Below are 23,982 nucleotides of genomic sequence, written 5' to 3'. Positions count from 1 at the left end.
GAGGTATTTTATGTCTAAAATGCAAAGGAATGAGAACTCTCTCTATAGTTGTACTTTTATATTCCTGCCTTTTTGTTATGGGTTGTTTGTTTTTAGGTATTCGTTCATATAAATGTAAGCATTGACAGAGCTGGTTATTTTCCTAGAAAGTAATAAAACTTCTTAGTACATTAAAAAATGAGTAACTGAAAAATGTTTGTGGTCCCTAGGTGCCCAAGCTCTTGAAAGCCGGAAAGGCCAAGGAGGTGTCCTACAATGCACTGGCTACACACATCATTACTGAAGATGGAGACAACCCGGAGGCAGGAGAGTCTCGTGAAGTCTTTGATTTGCCTATAGTTAAAGTACGCACCCTTTCCTTATTTTACAATGAAATTTTAAAAAATTAATATGAGAAAACCACATTTACTGTGTTGCTGCTTAGGAAAGACAGCAGTGAACCTGTTTATCTTCTTTGGAATTTTAGCTGCATTTGTGTCTTTAGAATAGTTATAAAGTACAAATATAATTTAGTGGTCCAGCTGAGTACAGTATTTGATTCGTACTTTGGCTGTGTGGTTACTTTGTGTCTGAAATGCACAACTGAGAAACTTACCTTTAGTTATGGGAGTGGTATGTAGTGTGACATTACATCAAAATAAACAGTAATGCAATCAAAACTACATTACAGGTTCATCGATGTTTACTAGGCTAATGACCACAAGGGCCTTTTTAAGCCTAGCCATGCATCCCAAATCTCTGACAGGTTCTGATATCCTTGATAAGTGTAAGCAAGGGCCTGGGAGATGTACCATTTGCAGGTTACCTGTTTGCATTAGAGACATAGGTGCCAAACCAGGGTTGAATATGTGGTTTAAAATGCCTTGAAGAACACTGCTTCTTAGGTGCATCAAGTTTAGTTGTATGCATTTGTTAAATCTTTTACTTTACATGCATTCAGATTTTTTTCTGTAAAAAAATAAATAAAAATAAATTGACTGCTTGTGAACTGTGACGTTACTTTACAATATTACCTATAATTCTGACTTCTCTGTTTCTAACATGTTTTTGCTTTAGGAATTCATGGTTTGTGTGTGTGTGTGTGTGTGTGTGTGTGTGTGTGTGTGTGTGTGTGTGTGTGTGTGTGTGTGTGAGTGATAACTCAAAGCTTTTGAACTGGCGATTGAGTTTACAGTGAGGATCAGGACATTTACCCTTTTCTTCACTGTAGTGAGATCTCCAAGTTGGTATATGTAATTTGCAGAGGGTGTGTGGGTTTATTTTGTTTGAGTTAACAGAAACTCAACCGTATGAATTTCGAGTTTCTGAAAACTGTCATCTGATCCATACATTTATATGTATATTTGTGTATTATATATATATATATATATATATATATATGCATTTTTTGTAATGTATGTGTATCTAATATATATATGTGTGTGTGTGTGTATATTTATATTGAATGTTCATTTCTTAAGCAATTATTTATTGTCAAACATTATGCTGAAATGTTTATTAGTAAAATAATGGAAGTTAAGGAATTCAAAATATGCACCTAGTTTGCAATATGGATTCACGGTAAACTCAAAAATCAAGGAAGTTAGTGATACTGTCAGGTTTTCAATTCCTAACTCATTACTTCTGATCGTCAAAACTACTTCTCTACACTCCAAAACCAAAATAAAAACAACCCTCAAAAATTCTGGAAAGGGATCTCTACTCTCCTCCACCCCAGCAAACCTGATACTCCTACCCCAGACCCAAATGCTCCAGAACATGATTTAGCCACTCAATTTAATTCTTTCTTTATTGACTCAATCTCCAAATTGACCTCCTCATTCTCCAACACCTCTCTAGTATCTAATACCCCCTCTTCCACCCCCACTATCTCTACTTCTATACCCTACTCCCCACCCACTAACTCCTCTACCCCCTCTTCTACACAAACTCTATCCTCATCAACACCTCCGGAAGATTCGCCCCCTCCTGACTGCCCCCTCTTCTCATTAAATCCCATACCGACATCCACTATAAAGAAACTCCTTCAGAAATTGAAACCATGTACCAATGCTCCTGATAATATCCCTTCTTACTTTCTCAGTATAGCTGCTGAAACTCTTGCCTACCCCATTAGCATTTTAATTAACCGCTCTCTACAAGCATACACAGTTCCCCAAATCTGGAAACAAGCCTTTATTATACCTCTACATAAAGGTGGTAACAATAATAACATTACTAATTTCTGTCCCATAGCCATCCTGTCCCCCATTTCTAAACTCTTAGAAAAATGTGTCCAACTTCAGCTCCTTCCTCACTTCCTAGACAACCATCTTATAACTCCCACACAGCATGGTTTCAGACCTAATCATAGCACCATGACAGCCCTCCTCTCCTTCCTTGAGATTGTAAATAAAGCCCGTGACTCTGGACAAATTGTTTCCACCTTACTTCTCGACCTCTCCAAAGCCTTCGATACTATCTCACATAGCCTGCTCTTAAACAAACTCTCCAAACTTCACCTATCTTCCTCCTCTTTGAACTGGTTCTCTAGCTACCTATCTAACAGAAGTCAAGCTGTAAAATGGAAAAAAGCTACCTCCTCTTTCCTTAGTACCCCTACAGGAGTTCCTCAAGGCTCCATACTGGGTCCTCTTCTCTTCAGTAACTTTATAAATGATTTCCACAAATCAATCCCTTTCTCTAGCATCATCCAATATGCAGATGATTCAACTATCATCTGTTCTGCCTCTTCTATCACTACACTACAAAAACTTACTCAAGATGCTTTCTCTTCCACAGAGCAATGGATGCTATGTAATCATCTAGCTCTCAATGCTACGAAGACCAAACTAATGATGTTATGTGATCCTATATCGCCTACATTCTGACTGATGGGTTCGGAGCCGACCCTCTGCTCCGACTCGGCACGCTTATGCCAAAGAACGAAGTCTCTTATTGGCTGAGCTTACTATATCCCAGGATGCACCACTACCAGTCTCCCAGATCTCGTTTGCTGCTAACAAGCAAAGACGTGGTCTCGAGCTTGGCTGAGCTAAGTAGTGTTTTTTCACTTACTTTCCTGTCAGGGATTTCCTAAAATTTCAACAAAAAGCTGTTTTAACAGCTATCTCGTGTTTTTGTGTATGAGTGAATATTTTTTGTAAAATATTTGTGTGGTGATTGCGTATTTTCTGACTAGAGGTCCCCTTTGAGTTGAAGGTCCTTCCTCTGTCAGTTAGTGGTCATTCAAGTCCCGTTTTATTTTAGGGGTTCTTGGATCCTTTTAGTTATTTTTCTATTGTGACAGTCTTTGGTTAAAAAAAAAAAAAAAAAAGAAATTTTTCTGTGATAGTTAGTGTGTTTTGTTTTAGCTTGTTCACTAAATTGGTTGCCATAATGTCACAGGCTCCTAGGCCTTCAGGTTTTAAGAAGTGCACTAAGTGCAGTTTCAAAATGTCAATAACAGATGACCATTCTCTCTGTGTGTACTGTTTGGGCGCCAAACATTTGCAGGAGTCCTGTAGCGTGTGCCATGCGTTTTCCTCGAGGGTCCTCCAAGAGAGGAAAAACAAACTTATTTTAAAAGGCCTTATTAAACCCTCTTTTGAAGAGGCATTAGCTTCATCACCTTCTCCTGCTAAAAAGAAAAGGCGGCTCCGACCAGCCCGTCGGAACCGACCGCCAAAAGACATAGGCAGGCTTCTCCTTCGGCTCCACGGACTTCGGAGCCGAGGGCGGAACGGTCTGCCTCGATGTCTCCAGCCTCGACTCCTCTGGGTTCGGAGACGACGGCTGGGGCCTCGAGAGGCGGGTCACCTTCATCGGCTCCACTGATCTTGGAGCCGATGAAGGTTGTCCGCTCAGACACTTCCTCCTCGGCGCCGAAGCCCTCTTCGGCACCGATGGAAATTGGTTTGGACACTCTCTTTCGATAATTATCGAGTCGATTTGGAGCCGGTCCCCTAGTCCCTTGGAGCCGTTGGAGAGGCCTACTCGGACCCGTTCGGTCTCTTCCAGGTCATCAAGGATGTCAGATTCGGACATAGACAGGGTACTCCAAAGACTTTTCCAGTCCCCAGTCTTTCAGAAATTAGTTTCGGCTCCGACCCAATTGGCTTCGGAGCCGATAGCCCATTCCATTGCCATTCCTCCTCCGACTGCTTCGGCTCCGTCGGAGCAGGTGCTGATGGAGCCAGTGGAGATCCTAGGGTCGGCTCCGACCCTTACTCCAACCCCAGCCTTCGGGTCGGAGTTTAGCACACGGACTTCTTCGGCCGGGCCCGGGGGTGACGTTTCGGGACCAATGCAGTCGGTTCCAAGCCTCCCTCTCGGTGCTTCGGCCGCGGGACTTCCGTCTGCTATCATGGCTCCGGCGACTGGACCCTCCCAGGATTCTGGGGGTCCGGCCTTCAGAGCTATGAGGAGTGCCTTGGCCAAATCTTCTTTGGCCATCTCTACAGCTTTACCGGCACCTTCCCTGGGCATGGAGACTGGGTCTTTGGCAGTTCCCTGTCTCTAGGCAGCGGAGCCCCGGGGCCTGAGGTTACCCCCACTGGGGTTCCCTCCTCCTTAGTGTCTTTCGGAGTAGTTTTCGGAGGAGACCCCAAGGAAGAGATTGTGCAAGAGGAAGCACGTAGACTCCCCCGATGAGTCTCTTACATCGGACACTGATCTTGATGATGCGGAGGGGTCCCCAAAGTCGTCCTCGGATGATGTCTCATTTGCAGACATTTTAGAGATCCTCAAGCAACGAGGCGGCTGGAATTCCAAACCCCCCTCCGCTGATGAGTCGGTGTTCCTCAAGGCCTTCGGGGCTCAGCCCTCCGCCTCCTGGGTGTCTCCGCCCTTCGACGAGCTCCTAGATTTGGTTTGTCGGAAGGCGTGGGAACATCCAGATACTGTGGAACCAGTACCTTCTCGCCCTAACAAATTTTTGTCTGCCCCACCCGAGAAGGAGTTCTTAACGAAAGGCGTGGCTGTAGATGCCATGGTGGTGGCATCTGCTACCCAGCAGGACGTGGCAGAGGCTTCAACGTCCGTCCATCCTCCTAATAAGGAGTCTAGGAGCATGGACCGGTACGGGAAGCGCACCCTGAGTTCAGCGGCCTTTACTCTGAGGTCGCTGAATTATTTGGCACATTTCTCCAGACTACAGAGGGATCTGATCAAGGAGCTCTCAGACTCCCTCTCAGGTAACCTACCTGAGCAGCTAGCCCAGTCGGTTGGCTCTCAGTTGGCTACCCTTACCTCGATTTCTAACTCGTCCATGTGGCTCATTTCATATGCGGTCGAAGGGGCGGGCAGAGCGGCAGGCACAGGCGTGGCTCTACGAAGACAAGCCTGGCTCCGTTTGTGTCATTTCGCGGAGGCCTTCAAGTCTTCCTTTGCCGACGCTCCCTTTGATGGGTCCTCTTTGTTTGGACCCAAGGTAAAAGACACTCTTACCCGCTGTGAGCAGGAGGGAAAGACTTTATCTGCCGAGAGCACGATTTTCCACTCCCTTTCGGCCTTATCCCAAGGCTAAAAGAGGAGGGAAGATGTGGTTCCGCAAATCAGAAATTCTTTCCTCAACAGCAGGAAGATTCCCCTTCCAGAGGCAGAGGAGGGGGAAAATTTTCTGGGAGACGCCGTCCCAGAGGCGGCAGAGGCCCCCGCAACACTGGAGACCGAGTCCTTTCGTGGCTCTTCAGCCTCCCACACTCCATGAGGGATTGCCCGGCTGTGCTGCTCCGGAGCCAGTCGGGTGCTGTTCAAGCACCTAAAAGCCTGGGAGTCTATTACTCAGGACAGCTGGGTGCTTCGGATTATTGCGGAGGTTACACCATTCCCCACACACACCCACCCCCACCGCCAAAAAAAATCCCGTACCCACCACCCAGTCAAAGGAAAATTGCAGCCGTAGAAGCTTCAAAGCTGCTAGTAAAAGGAGTCATCCAACTGGTCCCCACAGACCAGATCGATCCGGAAATTACTCAAGGTTCTTTTAGTGCCAAAAAGGACAGGGGACCTGAGACCCATTTTGGATTTCAGCAAACTAAACCGGTCCGTCATGAAGTCCAAATTCCGAATGGTCACTTTACAATCCATTCTCCCATTGTTGGAGAAAGATGTTTGGATGTGCTCCATAGATCTCAAGGACGCCTATTATCACATACCGATACATCAGGCGTCCAGGAGGTATCTGCGCTTTAGCCTGGGAGACAGTCATTTCCAATTTTGTGCACTGCCCTTTGGTCTCACCACATCCCCCAGGGTGTTCACCAAGTGTTTGGCAGTAGTGACTGCTCACCTGAGGAGTCTCGGATTCCAAGTGTTTCCCTATCTGGACGACTGGCTCCTAACTGCCACCACCAGGCATCTACTACTAGAGAACCTACAAGCCACCATCTCCCTGGGTGCTTCCCTGGGAATTACATTCAACTGGTCAAAGTCTGTCTTGCTGCCTTCTCAGCACATAAGATTCATAGGAGCAGAGATAGACTCAAAATTAATGCGAATCTTCCTTCCTACCGAAAGGATACAAACATTACAAGATCAAGTCCGAGCCCTGCTTCTAAGATCCAAAGCCCCAGCCAGGATGGTCCTGCAACTTTTAGGTTCAATGTCTGCCACGGTTCTCCTAGTTCCTCTGGCAAGGTTGCACATGAGGATTCTCCAGTGGCTATTCTCGACACAATGGTCTTTTCAGGATCTCTCCCTCAATCATCACATACTGATTACAGAAACGTGCAAACGGGACCTCCGCTGGTGGCTTCTGCCATCCAATCTGAATCGGGGAAGACCCTTTGTTATACCCCCTCCGGTGGCCACCTTGACAACGGATGCCTCCCAGACGGGGTGGGGGGGGCATTGTCTGGGCAGGTCAGTTCAGGGTTCTTGGCTTCCAAACGAAACATTTCTCCATATCAATGTGTTGGAAATGAGGGCTGTACTTCTGTCCCTACAAGCCCTCCACAAGTTTCTCCCTCAAGGCATTATCGCCATCCACACAGACAACATGTCGGTGGTCTGGTATCTAAACAAACAGGGAGGGACCAGAGACCAGATCTTACCCCCTTTGCAGAGAGGCCATGAGGGTGTGGGAATGGGCAGTGGCTACCAAGCGCTTCCTGGTAGCGACCCACATTCCAGGCAAATCCAATGTATTAGCAGACAGACTGAGCAGGACTATTCTCTCTCCTCACGAGTGGTCTCTGAACGAAACAGTAGCAGCTCAGATTTTCAAAAGGTGGGGGATTCCGTGCTGCGACCTGTTTGCAACACCACGAAACACGAAGTGCAAAAGGTTCTTTTCCTTGACCCTGCGTCAAGGGGAGACAGCTACGGATGCTCTAGTCCAACCTTGGCCAACAGGACTGCTTTATGCTTTCCCTCCGATTCCACTCCTCCCCAAAGTCATCCAGAAAGCTTCCCAATTGGGGTCCACAATGATTCTAATTGCTCCGTACTGGCCTCGTCAGGTATGGTTCCCCTACCTACAGAAATATACCCTGGACGGTCCTTGGTTCTTGGATCTAATTCCGGACCTTCTGGTTCATCAGTCGGGACAACAGCACCAGTCCCTTCACACTTTGAAATTAACAGCTTGGCTCCTCCTCTTCCGACTATAGTCAGAAATCACACCTTGGACCCGGAAGTTATTCACATTTTATCTTCAGCCCACAAACCCACCACTAAGAAATTGTATCACAGTAAGTGGAAGAGGTTTGCTATCTGGGCTCAACTCAGAGGCTTAGACCCTATTACTGCCCGATACCAGAGGTCTTGAAATTTTAACATCCTTGTTTAATCAAGGATCTTCAGTCTCTACTATTAAAGTCCAACTAGCAGCTATCTCCAAATTTCACGATTCCATAGACCCACCGTTGATGAGCAGCAGATTATGTAAAACTTTCATGAAAGGTGCTGTGCTTTTAAGACCCCCAGTTTTCCATCCTGCGTCTCCGTGGGATCTTGATTTGGTACTTCGTGCCTTAACATCTTCCCCCTTTGAACCGGCTGCTACATGTGATTTGAAATATCTGTCTTGGAAAACTGCCTTCTTAATTACAATTACCTCTGCAAGAAGAGTTTCAGAACTTCAAGCCCTATCTATCAAACCACCGTACTTGATTTTTCACAAGGATAGAGTATTACTTAGGCCTAATCCATCTTTTGTCCCAAAAGTTTGTTCCAATCTCTGTCTCCAACAGTCTTTAGAGCTACCAGTTTTCTTTCCAAAATTTTCAAACAAAGCGGAATACACCTTCCATACATTGGATGTTCACAGGCAATTGCGCTTCTATCTAGATAGGACTCAACAAATTCGAAAAACAGATCAATTGTTTGTGTCCTTTTCAGATAATAAACTGGGTAAAACCATCACTAAAGCTACTATTGCCAAATGGATCAGAGATTGCATAACTCAGGCTTATTCCTCTTCAAATAAACAACTTACAACTTCTGTCAAAGCTCACTCTACTAGAGCTATGGCTACCTCTATTGCATTCCATTCGAAGCTCGCTATTTCTGAGATTTGTGCTGCGGCTACTTGGTCCAACCCGCACACTTTCATTTCCCACTATAAATTGGATGTGGCATCTAAAGGACGAGCATCATTTGGTTCCACGGTACTCAGGAGTGTTTTCCAGTGAGCCACCCAGGATTTAGGTGCTAGGGACGCTGTCCCATCGGTCAGAATGTAGGCGAGATAGGATCACATAACATCTTTTAGTTATGTACTCACCATAACTTCAGATGTTTGGGATCCATCTCGCCTACATTCCTAATACCCACCCTCCTTCCCCCTGCCTTGGAGATCAGAAGAGATTGAACGGTTTGAGTTCTACTGTTTTATCTTGTATCATCTGTCAATGTTATATAAGCAGTGCATGCGTGTGTGCATGTATGCGGACAAACTAGATCTGGGAGACTGGTAGTGGGATATAGTAAGCTCCGCCAATAAGAGACTTCGTTCTTTGGCATAAGCGTGCCGAGTCGGAGCCGAGGGTCGGCTCCGAACCCATCAGTCAGAATGTAGGCGAGATGGATCCCAAACATCTGAAGTTATGGTGAGTACATAACTAAAAGTTATTTACTCCTTCTAAAGTGATCCTTCCCGACATGGGTACATTCTCAATTACTACTCAACACAATTCACCTCTTGAAATAGTATCAGATACCAAACTACTTGGGGTCCAAATCGATAACCTACTTAAATTTAACTCCCACCTGCAAATAAACATAAAAAAAAACACACCAAAAACTTGGCATGCTTTATAGACAGAACGCCTACCTCACATCTGCCACTAAAATCACTCTCTCTACTTCCTTCCTAATCCCATCCCTTCTCTGTGGTGCCCCACTACTAACTAATCTTCAGTCCTTGTTAAAAAAACAGCTTACCTCCTGCTATAACAAAATTGCAAAATTCGCCACCAGCCAAAAGTCCTCCACTCACCACTGTTTCTCCCTCCATAAGCTAAAATGGTTAGAACTTCCGAATCAACTAACTTACACTCAACTAACTCTAGCCCATAAGCTTATCCTCAACCCTTCCCTCTGTCCCTCTCTTTCCTCTGCATTTAAAATGCACCTACCTAACAGAGTTCTAAGGACAAATAATCAAAATCTACTAGAAGTACACAAACCGACTCATCCCCCAGACAAAAACCTTCTTTCCTTCAGCCTTGCTCGCCTCTGGAACTCCCTACCTCCACTCATCCGCACCACCTCTAATCACTCTGCCTTTAAAAAGTCTCTTCACCTACATCTAGCATCACAGTGGGAATGCTCTTGCTCCCACCCCACATAACTAACTCTACTTAATTCTCCTTCAATACCATATCCTACTTTTGTAGCTATGATATTTGTTCTCTAATCAGTATTAATGTTTACATTTATTCTATTACTAGTAGGTTTCTTCTTAATGTAGTAACTGTTATGACTGCTATTCTAAATTTGATTAGTTCTACTTTTATTCTGTTTACATAATATTATTAACTCTCAATACCGAGATTGTTACTGTTAAATGTTGAAAATACCTTTTGTTATGGAGCTTTTCTCCCCAGGACTCCATTGAAAACGGGTTCTTTATGGCCCAATGGACTATCCTGGTAAACCAACGGCAATAAATAAATAAATAAAATAAATAAATCTGTACTGACATGTTAGCCATTCACAATATTATTTGCAGCAAAGGGAGTATTTTGGAAAGTAATAAAGATCTGATCAGTGTAGTGGGCGATAGCCCAGAATTTTGCTTTAAAAAGACAAAAACGTTGAAACATCATTTTGAAAGAGGTGAAGGTAAAAAGATGTATTTGCTGCATGTTTAAGTGTGGAAAATGTTATGTTTGAATAACATCTGTGTGGGTAAAAATAGAGTTAAAGCAGTGTAATTTTAAGTTTGTTGTTCCACGTTACTGCCATTCTAATTAGTGGTTTACTTAGGCATATGCAAGACTTGTAGTTTTTATATAGGCAAAACTTTGAGACATTTGACCGATAAGATTAGAGAGTACAAGTCTATGATGTAAAAAAAAAAAAAAATGCATTGGCCAAACAGCGTTATTTGTAAAAACTTCACTGGGTTTAGTTTTGTTTTGTTAGAACAGACTTCCAAATTTGTTAGAGATGTTAATACATGTCTTGAATTGAAGTGGCAGCTGTTTTTAAATGCAGACACACCCCAGCCTCCGTGATAATTTGAATATTAAATGCGCACTGAAATGGGGCTGTTAGAAAGTGATGTTATCATTTCAAGTTTTTGATTGGTTTTAATGGGTATTTAAACTAGCTTTTAATGCATTTTATTTTGATGACGTTCTTAAAATAAATAGCAGAACGAAAGCACTTCATCTTTAATCAGTTGCCGTGTCTTTGTCTATTTGGCTCCTAGAGGAGTTTTGTCAGATTTATATGTAATATGTATGTCTGACGCACACGTGTGCATTTATTTTTTTAATATATTTATATGGGTCTAGTTCTAAATTTCGAAGTTTCAAAACTTCAGATTTCTTATGGTCTACATCGAAGTTTTGAAACTTTGAACTGTTTAAATGGAGATTGCCGTACAGCACGGAATGGTATAAAAATTTTCTGGTTGATGGTAAAACGAAGCATGCAGCGATACCAAATATTTAGCGCTTTCGTTCACAGTTAATTAAAAACAGAACTTCATCAGAAATTATTTACCTTACAAAAACACAGCACTCAAATACTTGAAATACCCAATGAATTCAAAGAGACAATTAATTGAAATGATTGTGTACTCATGATGTAATTTCCTTAACGCCTCAATTTTAAAATACATCTTGTATTCAGGTGGTCATTTATTCCTGGAAAGAATCTGCCCCTGACAACAATTGCCATCATAATTCAATTTTTTAACTTTTAACAAGGTGTTAACATCACCTAAAACGGTGCGACTTCCAAAACAAATTTGAAGGGTACAAAATTATTACAGTTCACACTGTGCTTGGTTAATGCATTTTTGATATCCTTACTTCTTATTGCCTGACAGTGTTCTTTAATATGATGTGACAATTTTCTGGTGTTTTTTCCAACATAATATGCTTTACAAGTCTGACACAAACTACAAGTCTGACACAAACCACAGCCGACCGAGTTGCTGGTATTGCAATTAAAATTATTATTAGTCTGTATTTTACATTTGTTGTGTCTGTTAATACATTTCAGACATTTTTAGTATTGACACAAAACTTGCATCCCATTTGATTATCAGAAAACTCAAGTAATTTTAGAGTATGAGTTTTCTTATAACAGAAATTGGGAAATGTCCCTTGGGCACTAAAATAAGTCTTAGTTACCTTGTATTATACACCAGTTCTTCTCTATAATAATTTGTATACCTTTGGAGTTATGAGAAATAGGCAGGGGAAATCTTAAAGCGATATCCTTGCTCTTAGGCTGAAAGACAAAACTAAGTACAAGTGGAAACCTTGTGTACCTTGCAACAATGACTTCCCTCATAATTTTATCGACTATCTTAACTGGATAATTTCTAGCACAAAATAAATACTTAAAAGCATTCTTTTAATAAAATGGCATGACTGATGATCGCACTGACGCAAATATATTGTCCACTGATGAGATTATATTTCATGAAGTACGGATGTTGGCTGTTGTATTCCATATAATTGTTTCTAAACACGCCTTTTCTAAATATATTGGTTACAATTTTTTTTTATCTCCTGATTCAAGGTTAAGTCAGTGTCTAAAAATTGCACTTGTAATCCTAACCCATTTATTGTAAAATTCAAAAAGCCTGTATTATCCTTAATTTCATGTAAAATTTTTAACTCGCTCTTTGAACCTTGTCAAATGAAGATTTCTTCTATAAAGCACTTGTATCGCTTAGCTTTCATAAATCCAGTTAAATTTATAATGGATTCTACTTCCCATGGTCTTTAAGACAAAATTTGCATATGTGGTGGCCATCTTGGTTCCCATGGTAACTCCTTGCTGCTGGTGATAAATATCTCCATTAAACTTTAAAAAAAATTTTCTAACGCCAACTCAAGTAAAAAAAACAAATGAGATTAATTTTGTTGTTGCCTACAAAGGTATATATACTTGTATGTTGCCTGACCAGTTTAATCCCGGCATCATGCGGAATATTAGTTTGCACTGCTTCAGTCAAGAGTAATGAGTAACTTGTGTTGTTCGCTGACCTTATATTTGTATAATCCATTTAAAAAGAGGCACAAGTCTTGTAAATAAAAATTTAGTACTTTGCATAGTGTGTTTAACATGTGGTCTAAATATTCAGAAATATATTCAGTCTTGGTTTCTTTGATGAAACACTACTTTTATGTAGTTTGGATATACCAAACAAACTTCCCAATGGAGGCATGTTCACCTAACACAAAATTGTACTCATTAAGTGAAATTATATCCTTCAAACATTTCTAATAAATTTGAATAAATATTTCTGAATTTTATTACATTGTGTTCATTAATAATTGTCAAACATGCATCATTCCTCAAATCTTGTTCCATTCTGTTACTGTATTGCCTTTTCCCATCACTACTACTCCGGTGTCTTTGTCAGCTTTCATGACTCTTTTCTGATGTTGTGTATGTATATGTGTGTGTGTGTGTGTATATATATATATATATATATATATATATATATATATGTATATATGTGTATATATATATATATATATATATATGTGTGTGTATATATATATATATATATATATATATATATATGTATGTGTATATATATATATATATATATATATATATATATATATGTGCACACACATCTATGTGTTGTGGATATGTATATAAATGCATATGTGTACATTTACATATACACATATTTATATCTGCGTGTGTGTGTATGTATATGGGTCTACTTCAAAACATTGAAATTTCATAACGTTGAAGTTCAAAACTTTGAGACCAAAACACTGAAAACTCTAAACATTGAAAGTGCGCTTCATAACATTGAAAACAGCAACGCACATGTAAATAACATCCTCTCCACCTATAACAACACCTAACTAACAAACACACTTTCTACCATGTTGCCGCAGGGGGAAAGGCCCCCCTGTATCTCCGTGTGGAGGCTCTGCCCCCCCCCCTCGTAAATTAAATATGCCAACCCCATGTAACAATTCCTTCGCTCAACACTTTCTGGAATTCATAAATTCCAATGCCCTGGATCAACTTATCCATACCCCCACCAGGGGCAACAATATTTTAGACCAAGTCATTACCAACATGAGTGACTGGTGTTCCACACCTGAAGTCAACTCCTCGTTGGTCAGATCTGACCATAAGCTAATCACCCTAGATATCCACGTCCCGCCCCCACCCCCCATTAAGGAAATCACGGTAAAACATTTCTCCAAAGCCAACTTCATGCTTCTTAAGACAGAAGTGGCGAACTTCATGACACCAATGCAGATGGACAATACAGTTACGACTGCTGAATCCTACACAGATGCACTCTATAAGAACTTACACGAATGCATGGATTGTGCTATACCAAACAGAACCAAGACACTATCCTCCAAAAAAAGAAGCCAATCTTGTGGTCTCCTGCCATAAACAAACTCTACAACAGAAGGAAGAAACTGTTGCAAAAGAGAGTAAAATCCCATGAGTGGAGGAGTTCCTTGGTCAGCCTCAGTAAGAAGCTGAGATCCCATATAAGATCCTCCAAAGCTAGCTACGAAAACAAAATCGCCACTGATTTTAGGGACAACCACAAAGCATTCTATAGCTGTGTCGGGAATCTCAGTGGCAACATCCAGATCTGCTCTGAGTTACAGCACAACGGCATGAAAATTACAGAACCAACTGATATTGCCAATGTCCTGGCAAATAGTTTCAGTGCTAACTTTATCCCCCTCTCACCCCCTAAAGGGCCCATATCTATACAGGAAGAATGCACAGTCCCTGTAATCACAACTACACAGGTAAAAGCTGCACTCTCTTAAGCCTAAACAGCATCCATGGGACCGGACAACATCCCAGGCTGCATTTTACACGAACTTCAGAACGAACTGGCTCCCCACCTAAGCACCATGTTCAATCATAGTCTTACATCAGGCTTTATGCCCACTGAATGGCGCACAACAACAGTTATCCCACTCCAGAAAAGGAGTAGCCACCACTGATCCCGGGAACTATCGCCCTATGAGCCGGACAAGCCTGGTCTGTAAGGCCATGGAACCTATCATGGAACTCGGAAACAAAGACATTGGTAACCTCCAGACTCTAGACCCCACCAAGTTCGAGTTTGTGAAAGGCAGATCATGCCTCCTGAACCTGATCGACTTTGAGACGGTCACCAAAGCTGTAGACGAGGGTAAGGTGGTTCACACAGCCTATCTTGACCTCGCCAGGGCTTTCAACACCATCCAGCATTCTGGAATTATAGCTGAACTCACTAAATTAGGTATAAATCCCTACGTGACAAGATGGGTTGCCAATTGGCTCACTGACAGAACCCGCACTGTAAAAGTTGAGACTCCAAATCTGACTTCAAACCAGTGACAAGTGGAGTACCACAGGGTTCAGTCCTGAGACCTCTCCTGTTTGGTATCTACTTCTCTGAAGTACAGGCTAACTAAGTTCACAGATGACTGCAAACTAGGAGCCATAGTTGAGTCCCCAGATGATGTGGACATCCTACAGAAGGGCCTCACTGAGACAGATACCTGGTGTCAGAGCCATGGTCTCAAGCTCAATGCCAAAAAGTGCATTGTCATCCCCTTTGGTAAAAACTCTGTACCCATGAACTACCACGTAGGCAGCAGTCTACTTAACGCCAAATGTGTAAGAGACCTGGGGACCCAGGTGGACAGTAGTCTCTCCTTTGATGATCACATCACCACAGTAGTCAGGAAATCCTTCTATGTAGCACACCTCATCACAAAAGGGGTTCTCGTCTAGGAAAAAAGAGGTCCTTGTTCCCCTCCACTCGACACTCATTAGACCCATTATAGAGTACAACGCCCCTTTTGGAATGTACCTCACAAGACATCTACAACAGCTGGAAAGGCCACAGAAGTACCTCACAAAGAGGATTACTGGCCTCAAACAGATGCCCTACACTGACTGTCTCAAAAAACTCCAGCTTTACTCCGTAGCATATCACCTACTCTGAGGTGATCTCTGCCTAACATATAAAGCTATGTCAAACCCAGAGCTGTTGGACATGCTACACCTAAAGAAATCCCAATATCTCTGAGCTACATGCTCTAGGGACAAGACCCATACTCTGGAACAAGCTATCTATCTATGTTAAGCAAATTTCCTTATTAGCACTCAAGAAAAATCTTGATAAGTGGCTGGGAAATAGAAAATACACCCTGGGGATCACTTCTGTGGCTCTGCTCGACAGGGGCACAGGAAAATAACTTTCTTGGGTGGCGTAAGCCAGGGAACCTTGTTGACTATGCTTACTTAGGCCCTTGGGCTGATAGCTTAGTACCTACTTATGAACCAAGATCACACTACAGTGGAGAAAAGTTAATTTCCTAACCTCAGTGTGCGAGGTTAGGAAATTAACTTTTTTCCACTGTAGTGTGATCTTGGAGTTGGCGCATTTAATTTATGGAGGGTGGAGGGGGGCAAACCCCCCCCCCCACATGTTTGGTGCAGGGGGGCATAGTAGAGTGCGTTTGTTAGATAGGTGGTGTTCTAGGTGGAGGAGATCTTATTTACATGTACAATGTAGTTTTCAATGTTATGAAGCTAAGTTTCAGTGTTGAAGTTTTCATTGTTTTTGGGTTTTCAGTGTTTTGAATTTTCGATGTTATGAATTTCAATGTTATGAGATTTCAGTGTTTTGAAGTAGATGTGTGTGTGTGTGTGTGTATATGTGTGTGTGTGTGTGTGTGTGTGTGTGTGTGTGTGTGTGTGTGTATGTATATGTGTGTGTGTGTGTGTGTGTGTATGTATATGTGTGTGTGTGTGTGTGTGTGTATGTATATATATGTGTGTGTGTGTGTGTGTGTGTGTGTGTGTGTGTGTGTGTGTGTGTGTGTATGTGTGTGTGTGTATATATATATATATATATATATATATATATATATATATATATATATATATATATATATATATATATATATATATATATATATATATATATTCATATAATGTATGTGTTATATAAAATATAGTGTCTGCGTGTGTGATTATATACATGTGCGTGCATTCTCTGTGTTTAATTACTTTTGAGATGAGCCCTGTTGTGTTTTCGTCTTTATCTTAGCTAGTCGCTGTCTGGAATGTGAAGGGTAGTGACAGCCTGGAGGGAGGAGAGGAAAGGATGGTTGCTGGGAATTGACAGTTTGACTTAGTTTGTAGTGTATATTGGAGTTTACAGTGGCATTATTAAAGTAAAGCTTCTTGCATCAGAAGTGTTTTTGATATGTGTGTTTATTTTGGTGTGTGTTTGTGTGGAGGGGAACAATCTTATCTTTGCCAGCCATCTAGCATTGCCACAAATGCAGCTTTTAATATGGATATTTGTTTCTGTACATAATTGGAGACTATAGAGTGTTGCCCCACCTGGATGCAGTGAATTGCAGTGAATGTTTAACTTATGTCTAATCAAAGCAGGCTAGTGCAAGTTAAAAAGGCATACGTTTTTTTTGACTGGTTCAAGGGGTCAAACCAGAGAAACTTGGCTAAGACAACTGATGGTTTCTTGTAAAAGTATTGCAGAAGTGAAATAACCAGGGGTTCTTAAAAAATATTCCACTTGTGCAGTTTGACCTTTTGTGGGCTGTCTAATGGTTTTAGCAGTTGAATTTTCAAGGTGACACTGAACTTGGGAATAAGTACTCAGTCTAATAAAGGAAGATCCACCTTAAGTAACAGCAGGACTGTTGCAGGCATTAGGACTGCTCAGCAGGTAAAAAAAAATCCAATTTGTGTACTACTGTACCAAGCTTCTCCAAATCTTGTCACTGTTCTTGAAATTAGGTGAGAGTAAATGGCCTTGGACTTGTTATTCCCTGTATTTTTTTTAACTGAATGTTTACTCATTGTGAGTAAAGAGGTCCTTTCTCTTCAGCATTTAGGACTAAGGCCTGCAGAAGTTGGGCAACCTAGCATCTAAGTGTTTACTAGGCTGCTTACCCCTCCCCTTGCCTATAATTTCTATCAAGACAGTACCCCTGTCTGTTTCTGTACTATGTGCTGAGGTGTTAATGAGAGGCTTCTGTCTGCTTTTCCCATATCATCTGTTTATTTTTGCTGGTTTGGTTTTGTGGTTTATTCAAAAAAAATTCTTAGGAATGTTTTTGAGTCTTTCTGTAATCTTAGGTGCTCTGTTACAACTGTTAATGCAAGATCACTACACATTTTATGTGGGTTGACTAATGACTAGCTACCACAGGCTCTAGTTTGCTCTAAATCTTTAGGACTTTTCTTGCTCTCACTTCTTCCATAATAATGTGTGTTTCCCTGTCTCTCCTTATTCTGTTTGCTGTGAGTCTGCTTACAGCTGATAAACAACAGGTTATGTATTGACCTTTTGTGTGGGTGGGAATGTGGTGGTAAATTTAACAGCTACTTTTAATTCTTTTCAACATTGTTGTAATTTTGCAGTGTCTTCAGAACATATCCTTCAGTTTAATTGAAATTTGAAGCTTTATTGTGGCACCCCTTATTTATTTATTGATTGATTGATTGATTGCAGTTCCATTGGGCCATTGAAGAACCAGTTTTCAATGGAGTCCCGGGGAGAAAAGCGCCAAAAAAGAAAATAAATGTACATTAACATTTGATAGTAAATATGTAGGTACATACTATAAAAGAACATAAGCAAAACATAAATGTACTTAACATTTGACAGTGACAATCTTGGTACAGGCTAACGAAGGAATAAAAGCAAAACATAAATGCATTTTAATGAACAAACATAGTAAATGAATAGAGTAGAATTTGTTAGTACAGGGCAAAGGTAGAGTTGGTTATGTGGGGTGGGTACAAGAGCATCCCCATTGAGATGCTAGGTGTAAGAAAAGTGACTTCTTGAAGGTAGAGTGGTTAGAGGTAGTGCGGATGTTTGGTGGTAGGGAGTTCTAGAGGCGAGCAAGGCTGAAGGAAAGGAGGTTTTTGCCTGGGGGATGAGTCGGTTTGTGGACCTCTAATAGATTTTGATTATTAGACCTTAGAACTCTATTTGGATGGTGCATTTTAAAGGCAGAGGAGAGGGAGGGACAGTTGGAGGGGTTTAGAATAAGCTTGTGAGCTAGAGTTAGTTGAGTGTAAGCAAGATAGTTGGGAAGTTCTTACTCTCAAATGCCTGGTTTCTATTTTTGTGTAAAGTGCTGCGGTGAAGTTGTTACTTTAGCTGATTCCTCCCACTGGCTTTGTGTTTGAGTGAAGCCTTTTTTGCTGTATATATATTTTTGTAGGCAGTTGTTTGAAGTGAACAAACCAAGTAGGAAAAGCAAATGGCTCGCAAGGGCAGTTAGCCTAGTACTAACCTATGAACCAGAGATGAAAACCATAGCATGAAGATTATAATCAAGACACCAAATTCTTGATTCAGGTAAAAATAGGTATACAAAGAATAGAATAAAAGATTAGAAGTACTGATGCTGGCTAATTAAAGGCCACTGACTGTCATGCACTGTTATAACTTGATATTACTTGTGAACCTCTGCTATCTCTGTAAAAAACAAAAACAAAAAAAAAAATCTTGCTTTTTTCCCACTTTTCTGAGAGTTAAAAAAGTTCAGTTACAGGCTTGCTGTTCCTGAACTGTTTGAAAGTTTCTGTGAGGCCATTTTTGCTTGGGCTGAAGGAGGGTCTCTGTGTTTATCAGTGGCAGTGACTAACATTGAGCAGCTTCCCTGCCCCCCGGAGAGGTGGTTACTGACTTGAAACTGTAGTTTTATTGGCCACTAGGGGTCATTTCCATAACTCCTTCATCTTCCTCTCTTAAAACTAGTTGCCTCGTGGTTTGAGCGTCTTTTCAGGCTTGTTGGCTGTTGGTGAAGCACCCTCCAAGAGGAAAAAACGCTGAGAGAAGAAGGGAGCCACTTTTGAGATTTTAAGTATGTTTTCTCTGTTTATTTGCTAAGTTTTTCTGCATAGCTGCCTAGCTTGAGCATTTTCTGGCTTGTTAAACTTGATTTCTGTATTAGTAGCTGTATTTAGAGCACAACCAAAAGCTGTTTGCTGAATTTCCTGTTTGCACTTAATTTTAAATCGTTTTTTTCTTAAAACTTGCATATTTTCTGTCCTTGACCTAGCACTCTTGTGTGGGGTCATTTACTGCACTGTTATAACTTGATATTACTTGTGAACCTCTGCTATCTCTGTAAAAACAAAACAAAAAAAAAAATCTTGCTTTTTCCCACTTTTCTGAGAGTTAAAAAGTTCAGTTACAGGCTTGCTGTTCCTGAACTGTTTGAAAGTTTCTGTGAGGCCATTTTGCTTGGGCTGAAGGAGGGTCTCTGTGTTTATCAGTGGCAGTGACTAACATTGAGCAGCTTCCCTGCCCCGGAGAGGTGGTTACTGACTTGAAACTGTAGTTTTATTGGCCACTAGGGTCATTTCCATAACTCCTTCATTTGTCCTCGGAGGAGTGGTTTAGGGCAGTGACTTGTGGTTTGTTGGCCAATTTGTGTCATTTCCTGTCTTTTCCAGCCCCTGCTATAAAGCACGCTTTAGCTGATTTAGCCCGATTTTCCGATTTAGCGGAGTTGCTACTGTTGCACACTAGGGCAGCGCGTTAAGCAGGTTTAAACTATTCGGGCTACCTAAAGTCCACTCTTCAAATTTTCCCTTAAAACTACCTTCCTCGAACTATACTACTGATCTAATCAGCGTATCCTATAATTAAAAGATCATCTCTACTTGACTCCAAGTAGACTATTCTCTATCTGTTAAACGTAGCACTTGCTCCTACAGTACTTATTACCTTGATACGGCACTCTTGTCATAGATAGTACCCCAAAAGGCAACCCCCATTTCTCGGTCACCCACGCCCCAGAATCTTTTTAAAGTTTTTTGTCTATTCCTTCTAGCATGTCGAGGGATCAGTTGCTAGTGTCCTCTCCTGCTCAGCTGGTGAACCTGGGAATATTGAGGCAATGTTACAATTGCCTCATGTACACAGACAACCCTCTCCTCCTCCCACAAAACACAAATACATGCGAGATGCAACTATACGGCCAAACTGGAGGCTGAGCTCTCTCAACATAGGACTGGCAAGACCAGTCAGGAGGAGAAGGTTACCACACACACTATAGACCCAGTCTCACATATTACCATTACAACCTCAAATCATACACATAAACACACAAAGACATACTCGAGGCTCTGATCAAAAATCTACCAAAACAGCAGAGGCCACCAAAGCAGACACCCAAACAACCACCACCTCAGAACACAACACCTGCAACACATAGACCTCACAGTCAGAGTGTCAAACAGTCACAGCCCTTAAGGCCAAACACAATGCCAGACACACTAGTCATTGGTGACTCCATAGTCAGACACACTGACGTCCCGCTCACCAGACTGAGTAAGGAGAAGGTCACAGTAAGCTGCCTGTCGGGCGCTAGAATCCGCCACATAACGCAAGCACTCAGGTCTCTCAACAGCAGGTACAAATATGATTCAGTCATTGTCCACGCTGGTGTAAACGACCTGAGACGCACCTCCTTGGACTACATGAAAAGAGACATTGAGGAGCTCTCTGATTATGTAGCCCAGACAGGTATGACCCTGACCTTGAGCAGTATCCTACCTTCACCAAGAATGATGCCACAATACAGAGATAAGATGATCAGCTTTAACAATTGGCTTAAACACTGGTGTCATTCAAAGGGGATCCAGTGTCTGTCTGCCTGGGATGACATGCTGGACAAGCCACGCTGCTTCGCAAGGGACGGCTTGCACCTGTCACCCTGGGATTCCGGATATTGGCAAAGGCTCTTGCCACCCCATAGTGCCTTTTTAGGCAAGGCTCAAATTCTAAACCTACCACCCTAGAACACAAAAAGGAAAAACTAAGGGTAATGCTGCTCAATGCCAGAAGTCTAAATCTCAAAATGCACGCACTCGAGGCCCTTCTCAGTATGGAGAACATCGATGTCTGTGCTGTGACAGAAACCTGGTTCAAGGCTCCTGAGAGCACCCCAGCGCTATCAGGTTTTACCTCATATCATGCGTTCCGCCCCAAAATCTGGACAATACCAAGAAAGGAGGGGGTATCCATATTCATCAAGGACACCCACACCTCAAGACTGGTGGCAACGCACGATGCATCGGAGACCATCCAGGTGCAATTAACCATAGGCAAGACTGCTCTGCAAATTGTAGCATGTTACAGGCCACCCTCACAAACTCAGGAACCTCACATGGCCTTCCTGAAAACACTAGAGGGGATAAATGTATCACCAAACACCATCATACTAGGTGACTTCAATTACCCTAATATAGACTGGGAACACTACTCAAGCCCAAACACCCTAGCCCAAAAGTTCCTGGAATTCATAAACTCAAATGCCATGGAACAACTAGTCACCATCCCCACAAGAGGAGATAACATACTTGATCTCATCATCACGAACATGGGAGCACAATGTTCAACACCGGAGGTGTACCCCTCACTGGTGAGATCAGACCACAAACTAATCTCGCTGGAGGTCCTCATCCCACCCCACCAGAAATAAAAAAGACCACAGTAAAGAACTTCTCAAAAGCCGACTTCACACTTCTAAAGACTAGTGTGGTCTCCTTTAAGGGCCCGAGCCGGGAAAACAGTACTCAAGCCGCTGAATCACTTACAAATGCCTTCTACCAGCACCTGCAGGACTGCATGGATAAGGCAATCCCAAGCAAAACAAAGACTCTTTGTACCAAAGGCAAGCGTCCAGTCTGGTGGACCCCAGCCATAAACAAACTCTACAACAAAAGGAGGAAGCTACTACAAGATAGAGCAAAATCCTTAAAAGGTAAGACACCCTTGATCACTATAAGTAAAAACTAAGAGCTCTCATAAAATCTTCCAAAGCAAATTTGAGAGAAAAAAAGCTAAAGACTCAAAAGACAATCATAAGGCCTTCTTTAGCTATGTTAGAAACCTGGGAGGAAACTCCCAGATATGCTCAGAGCTAGTTCAAAATGATGTGAAGATTACTGATCCTACAGACATTGCCAACATACTGGCTGACAGGTTCAGTGCAAACTTCTCCCCTCCCCAAAAGGAGAGATATCTATACCAAACGATTGCAGCCCCCAAACATCTCCAGCGCCCAAGTGAGAACTGCTCTCTCCAAAGCAAAAACACAGCATCCATGGGACCTGATGGTGTCCCCGGCTGTGTGCTCCATGAACTCAATGAGGAATTAAACCCACAGCTAGGACAGCTGTTTAATCAAAGTCTTACCTCTGGATACGCACCCAGGAGTGGCGACTGCAACTGTGGTACCACTTCACAAAGGCGGTGCCTCCACCGACCCTGGAAATTACCGCCCATTAGCTTGACAAGCCTTATCTGCAAAGCCATGGAGAGGATCATAATGGACCTCATAAATAAAGACATAGGGAATTTGCAGACTTTGGATCCAACCCAGTTTGGCTTTGTCAAAGGCAGATCATGCCTTTTAAACTTGGTTGACTTTTTCAAACAGTCACCAAAGCCATTGATGAGGGAAAGGCAGTCCATACAGCCTACCTCGATCTGGCTAAGGCCTTCGATACAATACCCCATTCGGGTATCATTGAAAACTCATCAGCTTAAATGTCAACCCATACATCACAAGATGGGTTGCAAACTGGCTGAGTGACAGAACCCACAGGGTCAGAGCTGCTGGCGCCATGTCAGACTCAAAGCCTGTCACAAGTGGTGTCCCACAGGGCTCAGTCCTGGGCCCACTCTTGTTTGGCATCTACTTTTCCAAGTACAAGCAAACACAGGAGGGTTATGGCTGACAAAGTTTGCAGATGACTGCAAACTGGCCATAGTAGAAAACACATCTGACACAGATATCCTTCAGAAGGGTCTCACAGAAACGGATAACTGGTGCCAGAGCCACGGCCTAAAGTTAAATGCCAAAAATGCATAGTCATACCCTTCGGGAAAAACAAGGTTACCCCTAGCTACCAAATAGGTGGCAATCCACTGAGCACAGAAGAAGTTATCAGGGACCTGGGGACCCAGGTTGATAGTAGTCTGTCATTCGACACCCATGTAGCTAAAGTAGTTAGGAAGACCTTCTACATTGCCCACCTTATCATGAAGGGATTCTCATCTAGATCAAGGGAGGTCATAGTCTCCCTTTACTCATCACTCATCAGACCAATGATTGAGTACAATGCCCCATTCGAATGTATCTGACCCGACACTTGCAGCAGCTGGAGAGGCCACAAAAGTTCCTCACCAAAAGGATAAAGGGTCTCAAAATCTGTCCTATGCTGCCCGACTGAAAGAACTCCAGCTCTATTCAGTCGCACCGCTTGCTCAGAGGTGACCTTTGCCTAACATACAAGGCCATGTCAAACCCA

At 42.3% G+C, this 23,982-nt stretch overlaps 1 protein-coding gene across 1 annotated transcript in view; it reads left to right on the top strand.

Moving 5' to 3' along the window:
• PAXIP1 (PAX interacting protein 1) overlaps positions 1-23,982 on the top strand; it is a gene marked incomplete in the record, with an annotated part of 1,449,657 nt that overhangs the window by 41,377 nt on the left and 1,384,298 nt on the right. The window contains 1 exon segment of the mRNA XM_044066884.1: positions 210-344. Coding sequence (XP_043922819.1) covers positions 210-344 — 135 coding nt within the window.

The sequence above is a fragment of the Protopterus annectens genome, chromosome 3.part1, assembly GCF_019279795.1.
Source record: "Protopterus annectens isolate FY-2018-M chromosome 3.part1, PAN1.0, whole genome shotgun sequence".
Lineage (NCBI taxonomy): Eukaryota > Metazoa > Chordata > Ceratodontiformes > Protopteridae > Protopterus > Protopterus annectens.
This window is presented reverse-complemented; position numbering and strand designations above follow the sequence as displayed.